At 45.1% G+C, this 26,549-nt stretch overlaps 1 protein-coding gene across 7 annotated transcripts in view; it reads right to left on the bottom strand.

Annotated features, from left to right (window-relative positions):
- The window catches only part of AARS2 (alanyl-tRNA synthetase 2, mitochondrial), a 119,662-nt gene that overhangs the window by 82,427 nt on the left and 10,686 nt on the right, over positions 1-26,549 (bottom strand). For 2 of the 7 annotated variants that reach the window (XM_033939986.1, XM_033939987.1), the window contains exons 2-5: positions 19,366-19,554; positions 7,130-7,275; positions 6,804-6,995; positions 5,802-5,946 (exon numbers count right to left, since the gene is read on the bottom strand). In XM_033939986.1, the coding sequence (XP_033795877.1) occupies positions 5,802-5,946; positions 6,804-6,995; positions 7,130-7,275; positions 19,366-19,512 (630 nt within the window). In that variant the 5' untranslated portion in view covers positions 19,513-19,554. Of the gene's footprint in view, positions 1-5,801; positions 5,947-6,803; positions 6,996-7,129; positions 7,276-16,057; positions 16,077-18,948; positions 19,003-19,365; positions 19,555-25,503; positions 26,368-26,549 lie in introns of those variants that run through there. The other 5 variants (XM_033939983.1, XM_033939985.1, XM_033939988.1 and 2 more) reach the window with 5 other exon arrangements.

Raw genomic sequence — 26,549 nt, 5'->3', positions numbered from 1 at the left:
GGCAAGAACACATGCATCATGCCTGTCAGACATAGACCTTTGAGCTCTGACAGCTCCCCAGTAAGAATACTCAAGCAGATAGTGATGGGCATTCTATATGGCAGCCATAGGTTGATCTGGTGAGCAAGCTCTTGGGCCCTGTTGATCAATCAGATGAGCAACCTTGTTAAAGGTAGATCCAGAGTCCTGCCAAGCGATCCCTAGAAGAGTCCAGGCACTGAATCTAGTACCCTTCTTCCTCAATTTCCACCCCCTCCTTTTTCTGTTTAATTTTTTAAAAAAGAGAGTCTCCTTGGTTTTTACCATTGTCTGTAGCATTTGGTTATGTGTTTTAGATCAGCATGGTACAGTGGTGGGAGTGAGCTCCTTGACTCATGCGTCATCTTCCCTCCCAGTGGGAAACTACCAGGTCCAGAGCAGTGAGACAGCTTCAGATTGGAATGATCAACAGGTTCAAGGCAGATCAGAAGTAGGAGTATCCCATGTTTTTTTCCCCAACCTTCCCTCTTCTCCCCCACTACAGCTTGTTTGCGCCAGAAAAGGGCTGCTGAGTTGGTGTTTTTGATTGGCTTTGCAGCAGGCCTGATTGGTCATGGTTGCTGCTCACTGGCTGCTATAGGTTGATACAACATGTTGTTCCTGTTGCTTAAACAATTCAGGACAATGTAGTGTTTGACAGGGGTGTGGTGCTCTGTATTGGCATCCAGAGAGGCAGCTTTTAGGAGGCAGCTGCTTCTTCAAGGCTTGCCCAGGGTCATGTAGTCTCAGGAGAATCGGCCATCTTGTCCCCTCAGCAGCTGGTGACTCAGGGACCTGTTTCACATTCCAGCATGGGCCTGAAGGGAGCTAAAGCTTCCTCTGCAAGATTTCCCAGGATCTTTATTGAAGGGGGCAGATTCTCAGGGGCAAGTCAGGGATTTTGCCCTGAATTTGCATTTTTGCTACATAAGACCTTTTTAATCAAAGCAGATTAAAGGAGCCAAAATAGGTCAAGGAGCAACCTAGGCAAACAGGGATGTTTTTGTTGCGCTCAGCTCCAGAAGGATGATACAGAGGAAGACAAATGGAGCCCTAAGAAGTTAGCTTGCTTTATGTGGTAGATACCATTTATGAACTTAATAGAGAATCTTGCCCAGGACCACAGCAGTGTTCATCTCAACTAGGCAGCTTCTGTGGTTTAGAAATTATAAGAACATAAGAATTGCCATATTGGGACAGACTGAAGGTCTATCAAGCCCAGTATCCTGTTTCCAACAGTGGCCAACCCAGGTCCCAAGTACCTGACAGAAACCCAAAGAGTAGCAACATTCCGGAGCTGAGATTCTGATATCACAATGCCTCATTCCACCAATGCCTGAGAGCTAACCTCAGCAGTGATGTCACAATGGCTTAACTGTCCAATACTTGGCTCACATACATAGGAACATCAGAATTTTCATACTGGGACAGAGCAAAGGTCCATCAAGCCCAGTATCCTGTTTCCAACAGTGGCCAACCTAGGTCCCAAGTACCTGACAGAAACCCAAAGAGTAGCAACATTCCAGAGCTGAGATTCTGATGTCACAATGGCTCATTCCACCAATGCCTGAGAGCTAACCTCAGCAGTGATGTCACAATGGCTTAACTGTCCAATACTTGGCTCACATACATAAGATCATCAGAATTGTCATACTGGGACAGAGCAAAGGTCCATCAAGCCCAGTATCCTGTTTCCAACAGTGGCCAACCCAGGTCCCAAGTACCTGACAGAAACCCAAAGAGTAGCAACATTCCAGAGCTGAGATTCTGATGTCACAATGCCTCATTCCACCAATGCCTGAGAACCAAACTCATCAGTGATGTCACAATGGCTTGAATGTTCTATATTTGGCTCACATAAGAATTGTGATACTGGGACAGACAAGGTCCATCAATCCCAGTATCCTGTTTCCAACAGTGGCCAACCCAGGTCCCAAGAACTTAGCTAAATCCCAAGTAGTAGCTAGATCCCAAGCTGTTTATCCTAGGAATAAAACAGTGGATTCCCTCAAGACATCTCAATAATGGCCTATAGACTTCTCTTTTAGGAAATTATCCAAACCTTTTTTATTTATTTATTTGTTCATTTTTATAGCCCGCCCTCCCCAGGAACCCAGAACCGATTACAATAAAATAAAATTAGGTACTTGGAACTTCCCTAACTGTCCCGAAGGCTCACAATCTAGCTAAAATACCTGAGAAAACAATTATTAAATAGTAAAGATATAACAATTCAAATAATAAAAAATAAAAAGAATAATATTAAAGTAAATCAAAACCACAAAGACCCAAAGCCGTCCAAGCAAGACAGAGTAGAAGTCCAATTGGGCTCTAATCAGTGTAAAGGCAACAGCAGGATACAATGGCCAAGAAGAACCCTCGATGATAGTTTATCACTGGCCGAAGATGATCTCTAGATCCCAACCATGGGCGAGGGCTAACGGCCGAAGTTTGCAGGTAGATAGGAGGAGGCAGGTCACAGCTGATATTGAAATCCGCCATCAAAATCACTGCGGAGCAGGGACAGCCGCAGGCCCAATGGACATCAGGGCAATTCGCCGGGCTCTCTGGCTGTGTGATGTCTCAAGGCCACACAGATATCCTTCCTCATCAAACCAGCCTTCTTGTCTTCAGCGTTCGATCTTGGCCCTCTCGCTCCACATGGCCTGAACTTGCTGCTGTTATTTCTTGTTGACTGAATTGGGCAGAGTCTACTTCAGCGGAGCCGGAAGACCTGATGTCAGGAAATTGCTGGTGGAGCCGTGAGGCATTCTGGAGAATCAGCCAGAGAGCCCGACGAATTGGCCCTTCCAAAGGAAACTTGAAAATAAATTCAAAAATAAAAAAATAAGGAAGGGAGACAGCACAGCTGATAACTGGCTGCCATCTTGAAAAAACAAAAACAAACCCTGGTCTGGTTTTTAAATCCTGATAAGCTGATTTCCATGTTGGAGAAGTTGGACTGGAAGACTAGCAGTGACACACTCAGGGAACAGGGTCCTGCACATCTTTCTTGATGGTTTTCCTGCTGCTACCATCACCAGGATTACTGTGGGCAAGAGGACACAGGTCATGGTTGGGGGGCTGAAGAATCAGCAATCCAGCAGTGGTGGTGACAGTAGAAGAGAGAAAGGTCACAGTTGGGGCTGGGGAGATGCTCTGCATCCCTTGTTGATCTCTCTCATACCCTAATGTGTTGAAAAACTGTACCCTACAGAACACAGTGGACTCCCTCCCCACCCCATCGTCATAAGAATAGCCTTATTGGGTCAGACCAAAGGTCCATCTAGCCCAGTATTCCATTTTCATGATAGTCAATCCAGATCACAAGTACCTGGCAAAAACCCAAATAGTAGCAACATTCCATGCTACCAATTCAGGGCAAGCAGGGCTCCCCCCATGTCTGTCTTAATAACAGACTATGGACTTTTCCTCCAGAATGTGTCCAACCAGCTACACTATCCGCTCTTACCACATCCTCTGGCAAGGCATTCCAGAGCTTAAATATTCTGAGTGAAAAAATATTTCCTCCTATTGGTTTTAAAAGTATTTCCCTGTAATTCCATTGAGTGTCTCCTAATTTTTGTAATCTTTAGTCTTTTCTCATATGAGAGGAGTTCCATCCTCTTTATCATCTTGGTCGCTCTTCTTTGAACCTTTTCCAGTTCCGTCATATTTTTTTGGAAATAATGCAAGCAGGATTGAACACAATACTCAGGTGAAGTCACACCATGGGGCAATACAAAGGCATTATAACATTCTTAACATAAGAACATAAGCATTGCCTCTGCCGGGTCAGACCAGGGGTCCATCCTGCCCGGCAGTCTGCTCCCGTGGCGGCCCCCCAGGTCCATGACCTGTAAGTGTTCCCTACCTAACCTAAAACGTCCATACCCTGTTCGCTTAATGTCCTGTATGGTAAACCTCTATCTGTACCCTGTAATCCCCTTCGCTTCCAGGAAGTCATCCAGTCCCTTTTTGAACCCCAGAATTGTACTCTGTCTTATCACCTCTCCAGGAAGCGCATTCCAGGTGTCATTGAGTGAAGAAGAACTTCCTTGCATTCGTTATGAATCTGTCTCCTCTCAGTTTTTCTGAATGACCTCTTGTTTTTGTTGTCCCCGCTAGTCTAAAGAATCTGTCCCTCTCCACCTTCTCTATGCCTTTCATGATTTTATAAGTCTCTATCATGACCCCTCTCAGTCTCCGCTTTTCCAGGGTAAAGAGCCCCAGCTTGTCCAACCATTCGGCATATGAAAGGTTCTCCATGCCCTTTATCATCCTCGTTGCTCTCCTCTGGACCCTCTCGAGTATTGCCATGTCCTTCTTGAGGTATGGCGACCAGTATTGGACGCAGTATTCCAGATGTGGGCGCACCATTGCTCGATACAGTGGCAGGATAACTTCCTTCGTTCTGGTAGTGATACCTTTTTTGATAATGCCCAACATTCTGCTCGCTTTCTTTGAGGCCGCTGCACTTTGCGCCGCCGGCTTCATTGTGTTATCCACCAATACCCCCAGATCTTTTTCTTGGTTGCCTTCCCCCAGTTTGGGCCCCCCCACCCTCCAACACAGGCTTTTAGCTATTCCTTAAATCTTACATAGAACTGGCCCTAAACATGATAATGAGCAGCAATGCAGCACAACAAAGAAAAAGAAGACCCAATGATCCACAGTGAAAACAATCCACTGATAAAAACAAAAAACTGTGGATACAGATGTTCTGGAATGGATTTATTGTATGCTGTCATATAAAACCATAAAACTACATTTTATTTAGTGGTAGAATAGCTTGCTGAGGAAACTTAAGTACATCCATTAAATATTTTTTGAAGAAATCATAAGGGTTTAATAATAATAATAAGAACAGTTTATATACCGCAGTACCGTTAAGTTCTATGCGGTTTACAAAAGATTAGTGAAGTACAAGTTGAGAGAACTTAAGGGAAGAGAGAACAAGTGGGGGAGAGGTTAATGATTTAGGAAAGTTCAGTACTCGAATATTTAATCTTCTGTTATGATTTTCAAATTGTTCTAGCTTTCGATGGACCACGATCTTATCCTTAATCAAGGTTGTTGTTGTTTCTTTTAGGTCTTTTATATCAGTTTTAACCTGCAGCATTTGCTATGTGGAATCTTGTTTAGATTTCTCAAAGTTTTTAGAAAGATTATCTACTTTTACAGATGTTTTGAAATGTTTTTTCATATACATAATGTACTCTTTAAGTTTTTCTGCAACAAGTGTATTACTTGTATATTACTGGAAATTCAATAAATAAAGGGAGCCCCCCACCCCCTAAAAATACAATGATAAAAATCCAAACGGACCCTACACGGTCCGTGTTTCAGCAAACACGCCTTCCTCAGGGGTCCAATGGTTTGCAAACGCATATATAAAGAATTGGACTGAAAACAGTCTATGATCTTTAAACGTGTGAGCAAAGAACATCGTAGACAAGCTAAAGTAGCATTAAACACGCTATGAGCAGCAATGAACAGAATCCAAATGGACCAGAAGAGTGAAAGGGACTGGTATGAACTGTTTACTCATCGTGAACCAAGAATTCACAATGGAGATTAAGGACTTATGCCCCATCAGTGAAGTCAGACCTGTGACAGCTCAGTAGTGCTGGGCACCTCTAGAAGCGCACTAGAAAAAAGTAATAAGGCCAGGGCTAACTCAGCATCATCCTTCCCTATGCATTGGGTGAGCAGAGCACTCGGTGATGAGAAATAGAAGGAAGTCTCACGGTTTAAGTTAGTGGCCCTAAGCCAGCGCTTACCTGCTGAATGGCAGTCAGGATGGGGCTGAAGAGGTCTGTGTCGTAGTTGGACTGTTTTCCTTCCAAGACTGTTAGCAGTCTTTCCAAGCCCATGCCCGTGTCCACATGACGCTGGGGCAGAGGACGTAGGCTCCCATCCCCTTCTCTGCTTCCACATGTAAGAAGGAGAGAAAAATAAATGTCAGCCTGCTGTCCCAAAGGCTCAATGCTAAGACATGCTAAGGACCAAATAAATTCCTTGGTCAAGAAATGCTTCTTTAGTTTGTGAGGAAGGTTAGACATCACCATCATTTTTCCATCTTAGTTCAATCAATTATATTATCTCGTCTTGATTACTGTAACACTATCTACCTCGGCATAACAAAAATTTGTTTTCATAGATTACAATTAATTCAGAATACTGCTGTGAAGCCAATCTTTGGAAACGTAAATTTGACCATGTGACCCCTTTGCTTCAGAGTCTTCATTGGCTCCCGGTTTAGTTTAGAATTCAATTTCTTTTAGAATTCTACATGGTATCTTTAATCCTCTCATTCCTTTATTTTGGAACGTTTACCGATTCTCCTTTGCAAGAGGTATCCAACCATTGAAACTCTCCCTTCCTTCTAAAAAAGGGACTAAAGGAGTCAAGATCTTCAGTCAATCTTTGGTCTTCAAACTCTCCCAACTCTGGAATGATCTCCCCCTTTTCTTAAGGAATTCCAGTTCGTTTCAATTTTTCCGTAAATCTTTAAAAACTACTCTATCTGCCAAATATTTTGAAAATTAATTCTTTTGAAATTTTGCTATTATCTTCTATTTATCATTTCTAAATCATTCCCTGTTTATTTAATTGCTGTAAACCGAGTCGAGCCTTCTCAGAATGATGACTCGGTAGACAAAGTTAAGCTTTAGTTTAGTTTACCATGTGTGAAAGCAAGATTCCAACCCCCAACTCCCCCCCCCCCCCGGGAGATAACTGTTTAAAAGCAGGAGGATAGAGCTCTGGATTCTCACAGTCACCTGTCATACTGCATGAAGACAAGGTTCCAAACCTCCACCACATCTGGGCTGTCCTGGTTTACTAATGCAGATGCATTTCGCCCACCCATGTGATCGTAGTGAATCTCTGTGCAGGGGCCACAGGGGCCTGTCTCACCCATCTCCCAGAAGTTCTCTTTCATACCGAATGGCAGCAGGTGGCCAGCAGGCACCCTGGAAAAGAGATCAGTGCCCTGTTACCGACTCTTCAGTTATTTGGGATGTGCCACTGGGTCTCAGCGTGTAAAACAGAGGTTGGGCCTGTCAGGAAACGATGAATCTCCATTCACTGATTACCAAAAACTTACCCCAAACTGAGCCATATCTCTCTGCTGACATCATCCGCTTCCAGTCCTAATGCCAGATCCCCCCCAAAATATGTCACATAAAGACGGTCCCTAGGGATCCCGTACACCTGGGTAAGAAGCTCCCATGCCATGCTGCAGGCTTCTTCCTGGGGGAAGAGGGTAGAGAAAGGGCATCACAGCCATCCATCTAAATCCAGCAACCCTTGCTAGAGAACGCTGTTTAAACCCACATTCATACAGCCACGTGCTCAGTGTGGCTCTTACCATTAAGAGAACAGAGTAAAGTAAGACAGCAAGAACACTGAATACAAACAGACAGCCCTAACCTACACAACAACCCCTCCTCACCCACCCTTGTCTTACACCCAAATCCAGTGAAGCAACATGAGCCTTAGATATAGTAAAAAAAAACAAACCAAACCTGGTTAAACGTACTTCTTTAGAAAAATTACTATTTTATAGCATCATTCATAGTACAAGACCAAACAGTCTGCCTGTCCCTTCTTCTCTCCAAAATCCTCTATATTTGTCCCATGTTATCTCGACCATGTTAACTTGGAGGCTTTTCCACGTATTCACTACCCTTTCCACAAAAAATATTTTTGTGATATAAATGCATATTTCCTCTTTCCCTTCTCTCCACCAGGGCATACATGTTTAGGTCTTTTAAGTCCATCCCATTTGATGTATAGCAAAGATCATGAGCTGTTTTAGTAACTGCCCTCTGGTTTATATTCTTTTAGAGTATGATCTCTGTAATTACACACAATGCTCCAAAATAAGGGTTCATCAGAGACTTATAGCCAGCAGGAAAAAGGGGGGCGATGGTGTCTCCAAATCCCCTCCTAGGCACCCAAACATCTTTCTTGCTTTTGCCATCACCTAATGGTTAGAGCAGTGGGCCTAGAACCAGGAATGCCAGGCTGAAATCCGACAGCAGCTTCTTGGGACCTTGGGCAAGTCTCTTAACTCTCAGATACAAACTTAGATTGTAAATCCTCCCAGGCAATGGTGTAGTGGGGAGGGGGGTGTGCCCCTTTGCTTCCCTCGTACCTCTTTAATTTTTCCGACACAAGTCATCACAAACTTGCTGCCTGTGTCAGCTCTCTACAACATCACTTCCGGGTCCCGTGCCTAGGAAGTGACATCAGAGTGAGAGCTGACACGACGAGAGCAGCAAGTTTGTGATGCTGCTCACGCTGGGAAAATAGAAGAAGTATGGGGGAAGCCAAGGGGGGGGGGGCGGGGAGGCGGAGAAGAGGGCAGGGAAGGGCACTACCATCCTGGGCGCCACTCAGCCTTGCTATGCCACTGCTCCCAAGATAAGGAAATATCTAAAGCAGGAGTGTCAAAGTCCCTCCTCGAGGGCCGCAATCCAGTCGGGTTTTCAGGATTTCCCCAATGCATATGCATGAAATATATGTACATGCACTGCTTTCAATGCATATGCATTGGGGAAATCCTGAAAATCTGACTGGATTGCGGCCCTCAAGGAGGGACTTTGAGATCCCTGATCTAAAGTAACCTATTAAACTGTAACTAGAAAAAGCACGAGCTAACTCCAAGATCCCTTCCTTCCCACTTTTCCAACTCTTTGGCCACCTTAAACTTATCTTATATCAGGGGTGTCAAAGTCCCTCCTTGAGGGCTACAATCCAGTCGGGCTTTCAGGATTTCCCCAATGAATATGCATGAGATCTATTAGCATATAATGAAAGCAGTGCATGCAAATAGATCTCATGCATATTCATTGGGGAAATCCTGAAAACCCGACTGGATTGTGGCCCTCAAGGAGGGACTTTGACACCCATGTCTTAAAGGATCACTCCCAGATCCCACTCTTTTTTTTTTTTTTGTGCATGCAACTATTTCATCCCCTATACCAGGGTGCCCAATACGTCGATCGCGATCGACAGGTCGCTCGCTCAGGCGACCCCAGTCGATCGCAGAGCGGGTTCCCTTCTTCCCTTCTCTTTTTTCCCCTCCTGACTGGCCCGCTCCTGAATTCTGCTGCTGCCGCCGCTGCTCAACATTAAAAAAAACAAAAAACAGCTTGGAGAACTTATGCTCCGGGGGCTAACGTGTGCTTGTACCAGCTTCCCTTCTCTCTGAAACCGTAAGTTATGTCGGGGGGGGGGGGGGGGGGCTCGAGGAAGTGACGTCGTCACGGAATATGGCCGCTTAAACTTGGAGCTCTGTCGGGGCTCGCGGTTGAAAGTACAATATTTGCTTATTGGGGTGAAGTGAGCGCTATCTTTTGGAGCCAGAGACCGCGGATTGTATGGCGAGTCGGAAGAAGTTGGAGAAATTTCACTTTTCTAGCGCTACGAGTGTGAAAACTCAATCGCTCGTTCCCGGCTCCCAGACGGCGCCTCCCAAGATGGCGGAGCCGATCGCGCCTTTACAAATAGCGTCTTCTCAGACCAGCGCCTTACCGAATGATTGCCACATGGAAGGGAAAATTGAATCGTGGTTCCAAGATCTTAAGGCAGAAATGGTGGGGCTGAGATCTGATGTGAAGGCAGCGCTGGGAGAGCTTAGGGCGGAAGTGGGAGATCTGAGCGGCAGAGTTCTTGTAGCTGAGAAGAGGTTGGGCCACATGGAAGTGTTGGCGGAGGAACGCTCAGCTGCTATGGACACAGCAGTGGCACAATTGGATGATCTTAAGAGACAGGTCGAGGACCTGGAGAATCGCTCCAGGCGAAATAATTTACGTTTCAAGGGAGTGCCTGATTTGGATCGCTATAAGGATGCCAGGGAAGTGGTGTCTGACTTTTGCAAAGCCCTACTTGCTGAAGAAGGTCAGACAATAACATCAGTGATTGACTTGCAGAGGGCACACAGAAGCCTGGGTCAGACAAGGGGGCCTGGCAACCGCGATATTGTAGCCTGTTTTGGTGATTTCCAATTGAAAGAAAAAGTTTTACAGGCTGCACGGCGTCGCCCTGATTTTGTATGGCAGGGGTTGAAAGTGGGGGTTTATCAAGATCTGGCCCTTGCAATACTCCAGAAATGCAGATCTTTTCGGGAAGTCACCCAACTATTGCGTGCTGAGGGTTACAGATACAGGTGGCTTTTCCCCTTTGGCTTGCACTTTACCATCAATGGGACACACAGGAAGGTGGATAATGTAATAGACGCATGGCTGGCACTGAAAGACCTCGGATGTCGGATGCCGCCGGATCCCTCTGCTCGAGCTCAGTCTGGCCCAGTATCGGAGATCAGAGCTGGTGATTCTCAGAACAATGTTGCAGCTAGCCAACCTTCTACTTCAGCTACCTGATCCGGATTTCCAGAAAGAACTTTAGCTTTTATTTTTTGCTTGCCACTGTATCGTTTGGGGCTATGACCCCTATGTTGAACTCTGCCAGTGTTTTTTTGCTATCCTCTGACTACAGCATGTTGGGTTGATGATTGAGGGAATAGCTGTTTAAATTATTCTGAGTGGTTCTATTTTACAGATAATGTTGGTCATTTGTGTGTACAGGTTTGGATGGGGTGCTTATTGAGTGTGGGTTTTCTTTTCTTTTGTATAATTGAGAGCATGGCAGTGTGAGTGATGAGATTAAGCATTGCAGGGTGCTTTCTATGGGCCTTTTCAGTATGACTCATTTCTTATCATGGCTGATTCGAAACTTGGAGAATCAGCTAATTGGAGGGGGGGGAGGGGGGAGGGGAGGGGATGTTCGTAAGGGGTCTAGCAGACAGCGGAATATAGGTACTGGGAGGTCTCCAGGGAAGGATCCAGAATTGATCATAGGCTCCTGGAACGTAAATGGGCTTAATAGCCCGGGCAAAAGGAGCATAGTCTTTCGTGATCTTCATCTTATGAAGTGGGACATTTGTCTCCTGCAGGAGACGCACTTAAGGCCTCGGGATGTTTCCTTGCTCCAACGGCCACAGTTTGATATGCTCTGGACCCATCAGGGAGAGGGGGCTACTAAAAGGGCAGGAGGATTGGCTATATTGGCACGTAAGGGCCTGGGACTGCAGGTGGAACAGGTATACAGGGATGGAGAGGGTAGGTGTTTAGCGGTAAAAGGTGTTCTTCAGGGTCGCCCTCTGACTGTTATCAATATTTATGGTCCTAATGCAGGTCAGGAAGCTTACTACCGGAATTTAAGGGTGGCTTTGAGTACTTTTGTAAAAGGGGCGATCTATCTGGGAGGGACTTTAACGTCCCTCCAGAACCTGCTGTTGACCATTCAGGGGGAGGGCGTAGATCATTACGGAAGTCAGCTGCTGCATTTCGGGCTCTAATGGGTTCGGTTGGCGTCTGCTACACGGTACTCAAAGATCTTATACTTTTTATTCCCATGCTCAAAACACTTACACTAGATTGGATGGGTTATGGATTCACAGGAACCAAGCAGGGGGACTGCGAGAGGCGGAGATAGAACCGATGCATGTCTCGGATCACGCGCCGGTTTGGTTATCATATACAGGCATGTTAGATCCAGGGGGTTGTACATATTGGAGACTTAATGAATCCCTGCTGAGTTCCCCCCAGGTGGTTTCCGCGGTGGAAAATACTATGAGAGATTATTTGACATTGAACGATAATGGGGAAGTATCTGATGCTATTTTATGGGATGCTCTTAAAGCGGTAGTCCGGGGAGAATTTATTAAGTGGGGGGCTAGATTTAAAAAACAGAGAGCCCGAGCCTTTCTTCAATTGAGAACCCGCCTAATCCAGTTGGAATTACACCACCAGAATACGAGGGACTCCCGGACATTGACTCAGTTGCACAGAGTCAGGGACGAATTATATCAGCTTCAGGTAGAGGAAACAGAGCGAATGCGCGAGAGATTTCGACTTAATATCTATGAACATAGCAATAAAGCTAGTGCACAATTTGCCAGATATATTCGTATTAAACAAACTCGGACCACTATTACTCGTATTAAGGGAGATGTAGGGGGGAATTACATGTTACGGACTCTACTATTCAGCGGGAGTTCAAAGCTTTCTATTCTGGGCTCTATGGACACCCGGGGCCCTTGGATGAGGGAGCGCAAACTGGTTTTCTGGATTCGCTGCAGATACCTGCGCTGTCCGAGTCGGATCAGGAGTATTTAAGGGAACCGATACAACTCTCCGAGATCCTAGGGGTGATTGCGGGGTTGAAGAAGGCAAGTCCCCAGGGTTAGACGGGTATACTAGCCGATATTACAAACAGTTCTCGACGCAATTGGGGCCTCTCCTGGTCAGAGTAGCTAATGGAATTTCTACTGGTGGTCGGTTGCCGCCTACGATGGGAGAGGCTGGGGTGGTTATATTGCCCAAGCCGGGCCGCGACCCTTTACTATGTGGGTCTTATCGACCCATATCATTGCTAAATTTAGATGCAAAAATTTTGGCTAAGGTTCTAGCTCAATGCTTGGGGAAGGTATTACCGTCCTTGATCCATCAAGACCAAGCGGGGTTTATACAGCGGAGACAGGTGAGCGATAATATCAGACGAACCCTTAATTTACTTTGGGAAGCGGGTACTGGTCGAGACAAGGTGGTTTTGATTTCGGTCGATGCCGAGAAGGCATTCGATCGGGTTCTTTGGGGGGTTTTATGGGACGTGATGGACCGGATGGGGCTGGGGGGCACGTTTGGAGATTGGGTTCGGGCTATGTATGTTGATCCGAGGGCTTGTTTGCGGATTAATCAATCGTACACTGATTTCTTTTCCATCTTCAGGGGAACTCGGCAGGGATGCCCACTCTCTCCATTATTGTTTGCGGTGTCACTTGAACCCCTTGCTTTAGCCATTAGACATCATATATCGCTGGTTGGGATTGTCAGTGGAGGGGTAGAGCATCGAATAGCGATGTTTGCGGATGATATCCTTTTATATGTGGGAAGACCTGAGCTTTCTATACCCCATCTCTTACAGCTATTTGACACTTATGGGAAGGTTTCTGGGTTTAAAATAAATCTAGCAAAAACAGAAATCTTGAATCTGAAACTGATAGAGGGAGGTGGATAGACTACGGGACACTTTCCCCTTTAGATGGGCTGAACATGGGATCAAATATCTGGGAATCCATATTCCTTCGGATCTTAAGAGAATTTACGAGAAAAACTATTTGCCTATTTATCGCCGTATACGAGCTGACTTACAGCGTTGGCATGGACTGTGGTTGTCATGGTGGGGCAAGATAGCGATCATTAAAATGAATGTACTTCCTAGGTTGCTATTCCTGTTTCAGACATTGCCTATACCGGTTCCTTTGGGGGATTTGCGGAGATTGGGCAGGGAAATCCGTACTTTTATTTGGCATCGTAAATCCCCAAGACTCTCCCAATCCCTATTGTGGGCTCCTCGGGAAGTGGGGGGCAGGGGGTTGCCTAATCTGGTGTGGTATTATCAAGCGGCACAGCTGAAGTTAGTGCTTGATTGGGAATTGGGGGAACACAAAAGTGGGGTACAGCTAGAACAGCGTCATAGTAGCATGGAGCCTTTGAAATACAAATTGTGGTCTTCTGGGTCGCAGCGTTTATGGATACAGAGCATATCTAACCCTTTTGTGCAATATTTGGCATGACTATGGAATCTAGCGCGTACTCAGATGGGTGGTGGGGCTTTGGTTTCCTCCCTGGCTAATATACAGACTGAACCTCTGTTTCCTGCAGGCCGAGATAATTGGGTCTTTCAACGTTGGTCTCAAAGGGGGCTACGAGTGTTTCGAGATCTAGTTGGGACGACTGGGCTCATTCCATTTCAAACACTCCAACAGAAATATGATTTACCCGATGGTGACTATTTTGCCTATTTTCAAATCCGACATTTCATGCTAGCCCAGGGTTGGGGATCTGGATTGCTGCTTGATAAGGAACCTCTGGAAAATCTGTGGTTGTTATTGAAGAAGGTTCCTAAATCACTGTCGGTATTATATCAATATAGGAGGGGATGTTCACCTGCTATTTATTCTTTTCAAAAGCAATGGGAGAGGGACCTAGAATCACGGTTGTCTGCTAAAGACTGGGAGGTAGTTTGCAGGGAGGTTTATAAAGCTTCTTCCTGTGCTTTGGTTCAGGAAAACGCCTATAAGGTGCTCACACGGTGGTATTATACCCCAGAACGTCTGCATAGAATGTTTCCTGGAGTGTCTGATCAATGTTGGAGATGTGGCTTACATGTGGGGTCTTTTCTACATATCTGGTGGGAATGCGTGATCCTTCAATCCTTCTGGAAAGCGGTGATTGGCACACTATCTGAGTGTCTGGGTGAATGTGTTATTCTGTCCCCTCAGAGTTGCCTTCTGGGCTTATATAATAACAGGGAGCATACTTGGCAAACGAAGTTTATTAGATGGGGTTTGGCGGCTGCAAAATGCCTCATTGCCAACCACTGGAAAAATAAAGAGGCTCCCTCTCATACTGCATGGGTAAACCGATTGTTATCGATGGGGAGGATGGAGATAGCAGTGGCTAAGAGGCGCCACACCTATATCACTTACTTTCCTTCTTGGAGTAAGTTGGAAGAACTGTTGGACACTCTTTAGGGGATCTCCTAGTATTAGTTGCTTTGTTGTCTGCTAGGTGAATGGGGTGGGGGGGGATTGTGGAGTGTTATCAGTTGGGGAATTTGTACTTGGGTGGGAGCATGGGATGGGGGGGATAGACCAGAGGAGATTGGCTGGTTCTGCTTTGGGGCTTGGTTTTATTGATTTCTTACTGTATTATCTAAATTATGCTTGTATTTGATACTATTTGTTCTATGTGGTATTGCTGTTATTGTATAACACCTGGACAAACAAAATTTTTCAATAAACATTTATATATGAAAAAAAAAGTTATGTCGGGGGGGGGGGAGAGAAGGGAAGCCAGCACGCACATGTTAGAACCCCGTTCGCGGGCTAAAGCTGGAGACAGGTCAGTGAAGCTTGCGATTTGCTCTTCTTGCTGCCAGGTCCTGCCTACTTTCTGTTTCCTCAAAGGCAGGACCCGGCAGCATTTCTTCCAATAGGTCGATCTTGGGCCGATCAGCCTTCCTCTCCCCAATGTCAATTCTGCCGTCGGAGAGGAAGTTCTGGCCAGCGGAACTTCCTCTCCGACGGCAGAATTGACGTCGGGGAGAGGAATGCTGGTGGGCCCGAAGCAGGGAGAGCTTGGCCGGCGGCGGACGGCTTTGGGGGCCTGTTATCCGATGGCAGTGGCAGTGGCTTGGGGGAGGGCAGGGAGGGAGAAAGAGGGCAGGCAGGGAGACAGAAGGAAAGAAGAGAAACAGAAAAAAAGAAAGGGGGCATGAAGAGAGAAAGAAAGAGAGGGCAAGGAGAGAGGAAGAAAACGTTGGGGGGGGAGAATGAGGTCAGGAGAAGAGGAAGCATACAGGCTAAAAGAAGGGAAGAAAGATTGGATGCACAGTCAGAAGAAGAAAGTGCAACCAGAGACTCATGAAATCACCAGACAAGGTAGGAAAAATGATTTTATTTTAAATTTAGTGATCAAAATGTATCTGAATTTATATCTGCTGTCTATATTTTACACTATGGTCCCCTTTTACTAAACCGCAATAGAGGTTTTTAGTGCAGGGAGCTTATGAGCGTCAAGAGCAGCGCTGGGCATTCAGCGCAGCTCCCTGCGCTAAAAACTGCTATCATGGTTTAGTAAAAAGGGAGGGGGTGTTTGTCTGTTTTTGTATGGTTGTTAGTGAGGTGACAGTGCATAGAGTCATCTGCTTTGACCTCTTTGAAAACCCCTGGAATAGGAATGATGATTAACATTTTCTATGCGTACAGTGTGCTTTGTGTTTTTTTTAAATTTTATTGTTGGTAGATCATTTTGACTTGGTCATTTTAAAAGTAGCTCGCAAGCCGAAAAAGTGTGGGCACCCCTGCTCTATACTGTACCTCTTCCTTGGAATTTTGTAGCTCAAATGCATAACCCTGCATCTTGTAGCATTAAGTCATTCCTCCTCCTGTTTTCCATACCTTTCAGGATGTCTGTCTTGTTTGTCTTCTTGTGCACAATATCCAAGATTCCTGCAATGTTATTTACAAAACTAATGAAAAGGACACTCCCTGAAACACGCCATGATAAACGCCATTATTCTCAGAGTGAACTCCATTAGTTGTTTTATTTCATCACCTCCTACTCAACCTGTTTCTAACCCAGTCAGCCACTTCTGAGCCCATTCTAAGGGTGCTCAGATTATTTTATGTCATCTATGTCTACCATGCACCCAAAACTCTAACAAATGGGATAGACTCCCAACAGAAACTGCTCTTCCACATCTGCAAACGGGCACTCTGGATCCACAGAAATTCCTAACAACTGGAACCGAAGTAAGGATTTTCCCTCCATATATGTCTCTAGTGAGGCTTCATTTGGAGTACTGTGGACCTTTAAAAGGATACAAGCTGTATCGAGTTGATCCAGATGGCAGCTACTAAAGCAAACAGGTACAAAGATCTACTTTGGAGGTGAGGCGAGATGGAAGTACAATCCTCGCCCGTTGAGATCTCAGTCTAAACAACTACTAGTTGTTCCATCTATTCGATCTACTGGTTAAGGCAACCAGTCGTTCTAGTGTTTTTGGTGTGGTGGGCCTTCAAGTTATGGAACTCTCTCCCCAATTCAGTTTGCCAGAGTTCTGCCATTTTATTTTTCTGTAAGAATTTGAAGACGTATGTTTTTTGTTTATATAAGAACTAGTCTTATAGCTCGTTACATTAATGAGTGCTAGAATATATGTGTGTGTGTGTGTCTTTATTTCTTTCTCTCTCTCTCTCTCCTTAGCCGCTTTCTGTATTTCTTTCTTTCTTTTTCCTTGGCTGTCCACCACCACCCCTTGCCTGCTCCCCCTGTCCATTCTCCCTTCCTTTTACCTCCCCTGTGTCCACCACCATCCCTTCACTGCTCCCCTTATCCAGCAGCAGCCCTTCTCCCTTTGTTTTACCTCCCCCCGTCCATCATCACCTCTTTCCTGCTTCCCCTGTCCAGAGCATGGCAAGGCCGCGAAGCAGCATCTTTAGTGTGATGCGGCCGCTGCTGGAGCCAGGAAGTTTGTGCGTTTAGCGGGACAGCCTGGACTCGAGGGGGTCACAGCACACCAAGCGACGTATTAGAGGCAGATCTTTCTTGAACTTCCACGTTTCCCCCCACCCCACCCTCGACTTAGCGCTCCTAATAATTAAATCTCGCCACCTCAACTTGTTCCAGACGGAAAGTTTACTTTAAAGATTATATATAATTTAAAAAAAAAAAAAGAGTGAAAGCGAGTTGCCATGTTGAGGGGCAGAGGCCTGAGGCGGGCAGGAAGGAGGAGACTGACGGTTGAGGCTCAGGAAGGCGACGGCAGGACTCCGCGTTTGCTCCCTCCGCCACCATCCGCATCTCCTCGCGGCCCGATGGCATCTCGCGAGCTGGACTGCGACATGTCTCAAGAAGGTAAGGTGCAGGCCGTTTATGGCTGTTGTGTGGTGCTGTATTAAGCGCGCATGCGCACTCTTGCCGGCCACAGCCCGACAGATTAGGGATCAGGGAACACAGGGTAAGAGTGCGCATGCACGCTTAGCATTTTATTATAGTAGATGATTCTTGGGGCTCCTTTTACATAGGTGCACTAGCGTTTTTAGCGCAAGCGCTACCTGAAAAACTACTGCTTGCTCAAGAGGAGGTGGTAGCGGCTAGTGCTCGTGCTATTCCGCATGTTAAGGCCCTAATGTACCTTTGTAAAAGGAGCCCTTGGTTTTAAACGATCTGCATGTTGTTTGTATTAAGACATTGGAAATGTGTTATTCAGGACATCTGTCAAGACAAACTAAAGCTATACCTAATAATTCCTGATCCTGAATAAGTCACAGACCTGTAATTAGTTCCTGATCATGTAATTCACCTGGATATGTCCACACTACCTTTTGTAATCTGCCTAGAACTGCAAGGTTAAGGCAGAATAAAAGAAACTAATGTAATTTTAGTATGCTGAGATATGTTTGTACAATTTGATTTATGAATCTTATTTTTTGTAACCCGCATAGATCAACCGGAGTCCAATCAGGTTTTCAGGATTTCCCCAATGAATATGCATGAGATCCATGTGCATGCACTGCTTTCAATGCATATTCATTGGGAAAATCCTGAAAACCCGACTGGATTGTGACCCCTGCTCTATTACAAAAGCCAGATAGGAAGTGGTGAAATGAAACACCTGTGAATAAGAACATAATAGCCTCATTGGGTCAGACCAATGGTCCATCAAGCCCAGTAATCGTTCTCATCGGGGCCAATCCAGGTCCCTAGTACCTGGCCAAAACCCAAGGAGTAGCAACATTCCACATAGAATCTCAAAGAATAGCAAGATTTCAGAATCCCCAGAGAGTAACAAGATTCTAGAATCCCCAAAGAGTGCAACATTCCATGCAAAATCCCCAAAGAGTAGCAACATTCCATTATCGCAGAGTAAGCAAGATTCCAGAACCCCCAAAGAGTGCAACATTCCATTATCTCAGAGTAAGCAAGATTCCAGAACCCCCAAAGAGTGCAACATTCCATGCAAAATCCCCAAAGAGTAGCAACATTCCATTATCTCAGAGTAAGCAACATTCCGGAACCCCAAAGAGTGCAACATTTCATGCAAAATCCCCAAAGAGTGCAACATTCCATTACCTCAGAGTAAGCAAGATTCCAGAACCCCCAAAGAGTGCAACATTCCATGCAAAATCCCCAAAGAGTAGCAACATTCCATTATCTCAGAGTAAGCAAGATTCCAGAACCCCCAAAGAGTGCAACATTCCATTATCTCAGAGTAAGCAAGATTCCAGAACCCCCAAAGAGTGCAACATTCCATGCAAAATCCCCAAAGAGTGCAACATTCCATTACCTCAGAGTAAGCAAGATTCCAGAACCCCCAAAGAGTGCAACATTCCATTATCTCAGAGTAAACAAGATTCCGGAACCCCAAAGAGTGCAACATTCCATGCAGAATCCCCAAAGAGTAGCAACATCCCATGCTACCGATCCAGGGCTCCTGAAAGCCAGACAAAAAAACCCCACTACAGAATGAAAAGCATCCTTGTAGGAGATAATAACAGAAAAAGAAACTAAAGGTACTGAAAATACAGAATGACCCACCCCAATGCAATGAAATTCTTAGGGCTCCATGAGAAATCTTTGGGATAGTAGCCCAATTTTTATATCTTTGGAAGAGGGGAGTTAGTGTTATTGAAACAGTGTGAAGGACTGGTGTTCTCTGAAGTCTCACAAAACATGCAGACAGCTCTGTGGAAAGAGCCTTTACCTTAAAGTAATCTCCGAAGGACCAGTTTCCCAGCATCTCAAAGAAGGTGTGATGGTAGACATCTCTGCCCACATCCTCCAAATCATTGTGCTTCCCTCCAGCACGCACACACTTCTGGCTGTTTACCACCCGGCGGTACTGTGCCATTTCACTGCGTGGATCCACCGTTCCAAGAAAGATTGGTTTAAACTAAGGAAAAGCAGATTCAGCCAATATCCTAAATAGATATTACTCTCTACATTAAATAATTCATATAAACAGCAAATTATACTCACTTATTTTTCTTTCAGTTATTTTTATCCAATTGAATGCAAATTATACAGACAATCACTCTAATCTTAATTTATCCTGTATAACTAGAAATGAGAGAGCTGCATGGGAATGGGGATTGCGGGAATCTTGCAGATCCTGCAGGAGTCCTACATGGATAATAATAATAATAACTTTATTTTTCTATACCGCCATAGTCAAACTGACTTCTAGGCGGTTCACATAGAAAGAAGGCTGGACGATCAGGATGGAAGAAGTTGTCAGGGATTCCCATGGGAATATAATGAATATTTCTGCTGACTCCAGAAAAAACGAGGCAGTTAGAGCACCAGAATGAGGCTTGGAAGGAACAGACAGAGGTAGATGTAACGACAGAATAAGAGTTAGAACATTCAGAGAAGTAGCTGGAACATCTTCCACACAAAAATAAACCATGGAAAACCCTCTGAAGAGACACCACTTTGTAGTGGTTGAAGGGCTTGTGTGTTTCAGTGACTTGCGGGGCTATGCTGTAGGGTCACCCAAATCAGATAGGCCTCCGAGGAGAAACCAGACACCAAGAGGGGCATAATCGAAAAAAAATGTCTAAGTCCCTTTTTGGTCTAAGGCGCTAGATGCCCAAAGTAGGCAACAAGGAAATGTCCAATCTCAAAACGTCCAAAATGTGATTTTTTTTTTTTTAAACGAGAATGGCCTACCTGTACGTTCAGCTGTTTAATCATCCAGACCAAAAACAACCACACTCTCAAAATGTTTGCAGCACAGTAAGCCACCATGTTTTTTTGACTCGGAGCTTCACTAAGAGATTGGTTACCTGTACGTCCTGAGGCAGCTTTTTTGAAGTGAAATGCTGGCCATCGTCAACGGGTGGTACATCTCTTTCAGACACAATCAGTATTGCTCTGATGAAGCATTAGCTGCTTAATCATTATAGTCTCTCAATGTAGTTTAAACAACTTAGGGATTCTACTACATTGCATAAGGCTTTTATATAGTGAAAGATTATAGAGGAGGTTTTTTATGCCAGTGATTATATTAACCCCTACAAGGTGCAGGTGATCGAGGCAAACAGCGTGCAAGAATTTAAGAGCAAATGGGATGCCCATGTGGGATCCCTTAGAGGGTTAAGCCAAGGGAACCTGTCACCAGGAGTGGGATCCCTAGGATAGTAGACTTTGGGGTGGGTCAGTAGAGTGGGCAGACCTGATGGGCTATTGCCCTTATCTGCCGTCATCTTCTATGTTTCGGCCTCCTATTTATCTACAATTTTAACATATTGTTGGGTTGGAGGAGGGGATATGAGGCTTTTTCCTACCTTGTGATAATTTTCACAATATTAAGCCATTTAGTTAATGCTTGCTAATCCCTATTTTGTTTCTATGTAGACTCTTGGGAAACTATTTGTGGATCACTCCTTAGCATTTATGTGGTGTGTGTGTTTACTGTGCTGCAAACATTTTGAGAGTGTGATTGTTTTTGATTTTCTAATTTTGTCTCATATAGGCTTGTGTGTGTTGAGCTAATCATCCAGACTGCCATAATAATTCGCCCAAGTCCCAAACGCCCAAAACAAAACCTTTTTAGGCATGGGAGGGACCAATTCTTCGCCTAAAACCACGATTCTCTAACCGGCATCTGTCATAAACGCCTGTTAGAGAATTGTGGAACCACCCTCCCTCCCCTCAACGATTGCGGCAGGAGGGATGCCCAGTCCCTCCTACCCACTGCGACCTCCCCGCAACAATCACCGGCAAGAGAGGTGCCCAATCTCCCCCCCCCCCCCCGAAAGTTTGCCAGCAGGAGGGATGCCCAGTTCCTCCTGCCACAAGCAGCTAGAAGAGCTGGAGTAGTCTGAGGTCCGAGGCTGTTGGTGACTGGCAAGTGACCGGCAGAGGGACCAGTGGTGATCGGTGGAGAGTCCAGTAAATGGTACTGGGAGCTGCCAGAAGACCCAAGAGGAAGAAGCCTGTAGACCCTGAGAACAATGACCAAAGGTGACCAGCGTGACCAATGACAACTGGCGGAGAGACCAGTAAATGGTACCGGGAGCTGCCGAAAGACCCGGAGGGTCAATGAGGGTCAGGGAGTTCCCAGAGATGACCATGAAGGATCTGGTCATGTTTTTTAACAGTGTCTATTATTGTTTCAGCAGAGCCTGAAGAAGGAAGGCCAGAAGTACTTCGGAATAGGTATGTGTCGGGTAATGATCGCGCAGCCCAATCATACATAGTGTTGTGTCCCTTATAGGGCAATTTGGTATAGGATGGGCTAAGGAGGACATTGATGGGAATTCCAGTAATTTGGAACACGGGGACATTGTTGGGCAGACTTTACAGTATGTAGTTAGAATATAAGCACAGAACTGGGTGAATTTTGCAGTCTATGGCCCAGAAATATCAAAGAAAAAAGACATTTAAATTTATTCATGCATGTAACTAATGGGCAGACTCAGTGGACCGTTCAGGTCTTTTTATCTGCTTTCATATACTATGTAACAAAAAAAAACCCCAACAACAACAAACCCCCCCAACATGGGAGGCTGTTGAAGTTGGAAGGAAACAGAGGGTTGCAAGCAAATGAATAATGGTGTCAACTCCTGTGGGTATGGGTGGGAATGGAATAGGAGCTAGCAGGTACGGGTGGGTATGGTAGATTCCATTGGGAAGGGGTGAAATTTCTTCCCCTGTGCAGGTCTCTACTAGAAATACTTACTGATTTAACTGATTCATTTACAGGCTATGCCCAAGTTTAAATACAGCTTTAAAACTTAAAAACAGAACTTTGGCATTAACTAAATCAAAACTATATTTAAGCCATTTCAAAAATGATGCAGGGAGTGAAACAGACATTCAACTAGATGTCACTTCCGAGATTAACTAACATTCCAACAGACAACTTTCAATATAGTCACAGCAAAGGAATTAAGACCGATAGTAAACAGACTAACTAGACCCTTGCCCACTACAGAATGACACGGGGAAAAACTTTCTCCCCGCAAACTCGGTCCCTGTCCCTGTGAGCTTGGTTCCTCATCCCCGCGAGCTCGATCCCAACGAGCTCAATCCCCGTCCCAACCCCGAGAGCTTGATCCCTGTCTCCGACCTGTCCCCGCGAGCTCAGTCCCTGTCTCCTCCCCATCCCCGAGAGCTCGGTCCCTGTTTCCTCTCTTAAACATGTCATAAAAACTAAACTACTACAGTTCAGGTTACAGACACATTTGATTTCACCATCTATCACAATGACATATGGAATCCATTGCAACACTGAGAAATCCTCCAGTCTTGGGAGTCATCCTACACAGTTTGTTGACATTTGAAAATCACATCAACAACCTAGTATGAAAGTCCTTTGCCACACTACAACAGCTCAGAAGGATTAGACCTTATTTTCTCCACCAACACTATAGAATATTAATGCAGTAGACAACCTTGTCACTACTAAACGCTTGAAAAAATTAACAAAGAAACTTCAACTAGCACAGAACACAACAACAAGATTTAATATTCTACAAATCAAGATTCGATCCCAGTTGACAAACGGATCGACTTCAAACTCTGCTGCAAACATTCAAAATCCTACATGGAGAAATTCCCAATAATTTCCCCAGATTTGCGGAACTATTAGCAAGATACACCAGACAACATAACACAAACTGCCTAATACTATCCTTTCCATTCCTGAAAGTATACAAAGGTTTCACTCTTTCAACTATCAAACTACAAAAACATGGAACTCACTATCCACAGAGATTCGCACCTCCACAACGTACATCCTGTTCCATAAATACCTGAAAACACGGCTCTTCCAAAAATCATGCTTAGGAGTCTAGCTTGACCTAAATCTTGATCGTGTACCAAATACACTAACTTCATGATATCAATAGCCCAATTCAAACTAAACTTGACTATAAATTAAATACACTAATTCACAAATTTCACTATATTAATAACTTAAATTAAAAGTACAACTAGACTTTTTCCTGCCCTGTGTATGTATATTATGCTACTATAACTGCCACTGTACCTGTGATGTACTAATTGATGGTGTAAGGATGTTTGAGATCATGCTATCATAACAGATGTTGTAATGTTTGTGATGCATGAATAGATATTGTAACCCACCTTGAGCTCCATCTTGGAGGATATAAGACCACCAGTAACAAAACATAACATAACTTCTGCATTCATCTGCCACTTTGATCCTACTTTCCCCTCCTGAGCCTCAAGAGTAGAGAATGACATGGGGACAAATTGGTTTCTGTGGAGGTTGTAGCTCCATTTTCATCTGCACAAGTGTTCAAGGCTTGTGTAGATGAGAACAAAGTTTGCAGGAATGGGGAAGGGACCGGGATAGAGACAGATCCCATAGGGATGAGGACAAATTTGGACCCATATCATTCTCTACTCAAATAACCCCTCACCTCCTCCACTTCTATCTTTGGGTCCATGATCCTTCCAACACTCTCCCCTCCCCCATGTGCGTGTTCCTAATATTATAAATTGACTCCAGATTTGCCCGACAGGGTTTAACTAGCCCAGACTTTGCCACTTTGCATGCAGGGATTTCTGGTTTTGCTTATCTGCGGCAAACAGACTTGAGACTTCAAAACTACAAATCCCTGCATGCACTGGGATAAACCCAGGACTGGATTACAGCCTAGCGGATAAGCGAACTGTCAATACAACTAAGGCCAGTACTGGGAAGACTTGCACCATGGGCTGGGGAGGGTGTGGATGGGCTGGAGTGGATGGAGACTTCGGCAGTTGGAACCCAAGCACAGTACCGGGTAGAGCTTTGGATTTTTGCCCAGAAATAGCTAAGAAGAAAAAATTTAACTTATAACATTTTTATTGAAGGAATCAAATCAATATACAATAATAAGATACAAAAAGATATTCATTGCAATTAAATTAATAATAATATTTGCATACATATTTTTATCATTCCTCCAAAATATATTTCTATATACCTAATCCATTCTTTTCTATATCCCACTCCCCTTCTCCCCCCTTCATTCTATTTATTTCATTTATAATATTTTAAAGAATTACTTTAGTACTGTGTCCAACACTGGTCTCCCTACCTAAAGAAGGATATAACCCTACTGGAGAGGGTGCAAAGGTGAGCCACGAAGCTAGTTAAAGGTATCGAGAATTTGAGCTACAAAAAGCGCCTCGGAAAACTGGGATTGTTCACCCTCAAAGACTGCGAAGGGACATGATAGAGACTTTTAAAATACTAAAAGGATTTGACAAAATAGAGCAAGAAACATCGTTATTCACATTGTCAAATGCGACTTGGACAAGAGGTCATGGACTGAAACTGAGGGGCACCAGGCCCAGGACAAATATCAGGAAATTCTGTTTCGCACGAGTGGTAGACGCTTGGAACGCTCTCCCGGAGGAGGTCGTGAGGGAGACCAACATTCTGGGATTCAAGGGCAAGTTGGATGCACACCTTCTTGCAAATCACATTGGGGGATATGAGTAAACAAGGTCGCCGGACTGGATGGACCTAGGGTCTGATCCGGCGAAGCCATTTCTTATGTTCTTTGATTGTTGTTGGTTTTTTTTATATTATAATAAATTAATTAAACAGAAATACAGTTCAAGTAATTTCACATATATTAAAATCATCTTTCCTATTTCCCCCTACCCTGGAATGACAGGTGACATGAAATACTAAATATATAAAAAAACAAAGAACATTTACTTAAATTTAATATAAAGTATTAAGAATCACACTTCTTGCTTTCGAGGATAAAAAACGTAAATGGGCAGACTGGACGGGCCATCCGGGTCTTTATCTGCCGTCATCTACTACGTTCCAAGAACGTAGCGCCTCCCACTCCCCCCCCCCCCCCCATACCTGATTCATGCCGGCGTTGACGAAGAGCAAGCTGGGGTCTCCCCGCGGCCGCACGGAGGAGGAGGGCAGGCGCAGGTGCCCGCCGCGGCCCTCGAAGAAACGCAGGAAGGTCTCTCGGACCTGGGTGGAGAGCGGGCGGCGAGCAGCGCACCGAAGGAACGCGCGAGCCCTCCGCAGTCTCCGCCACCCGAGGCGCCCAGCCAGGAGCGCCGCCATCTTGCGATTGGCGCGGCGGCCCTACGACTTCCGCTCGGGACGCCGATCGTTTGGAACAGGGGGCGGGACTTCCTGGCAGGAAAGAGAAGGGCTTGAAGGGTTAGGTCAGGGCAGCCCCCTGCTTTGAGGGATAGGTTGCAGCGCTTTGCTTTGCTTTCCTATGTTTCTTCTAGAGCTGGACAGTTCTTCTGATCCAACTCCTCAGCCTAACACTGTCCCTGATGCCTTCAAACATGCATAGGGTTACAAGATTTCCTCTTTAAAAAAATACAGAGGGCACATGGCCCCAGCCCCCTTCCCCCAACAAAACTTCCCCAAATTCGGGGCCGCATCTGGAGGGCCTCTGCACACACACGGATGTCAACGTGGTAATGCGCGCATGCATGCAATGTTATCCCGTTGACACGTGCATGTGTAGGATGTCATCACATTGATGTCTGCACATGCGCAGAGGCCCTCCTGACGCGACCCCAAGACAATTAGAGAATGACCTTGTGACGGAATTTCTCACTGTCTCCGTTCCCATGGATAACCACAGGAAACCATCCCGTGTCATACTTATGTGGCTACAACCACCTCATTCCTTCTACACCAGGGGTGTCAAAGTCCTTCCTTTGAAGGAGTCTGGGACTGGTTTTCCAAGTACTGAAGGAGTCTGGGACTGGTTTTCCTAAGTGTTGAACTAAGTTTTCTCTTTAATAAAATGCTGAATTATGTTTGGCTGCAGACCTAACTTATCTCATGTTCTAGCCTGCCTGTACTGGGTGTTAGCTTAGACCAGTGATTCCCAACCCTGTCCTGGAGGAACACCAGGCCAATCGGGTTTTCAG

Source organism: Geotrypetes seraphini, chromosome 3 (assembly GCF_902459505.1).
Source record: "Geotrypetes seraphini chromosome 3, aGeoSer1.1, whole genome shotgun sequence".
Classification (NCBI taxonomy): Eukaryota; Metazoa; Chordata; class Amphibia; order Gymnophiona; family Dermophiidae; genus Geotrypetes; species Geotrypetes seraphini.
This window is presented reverse-complemented; position numbering and strand designations above follow the sequence as displayed.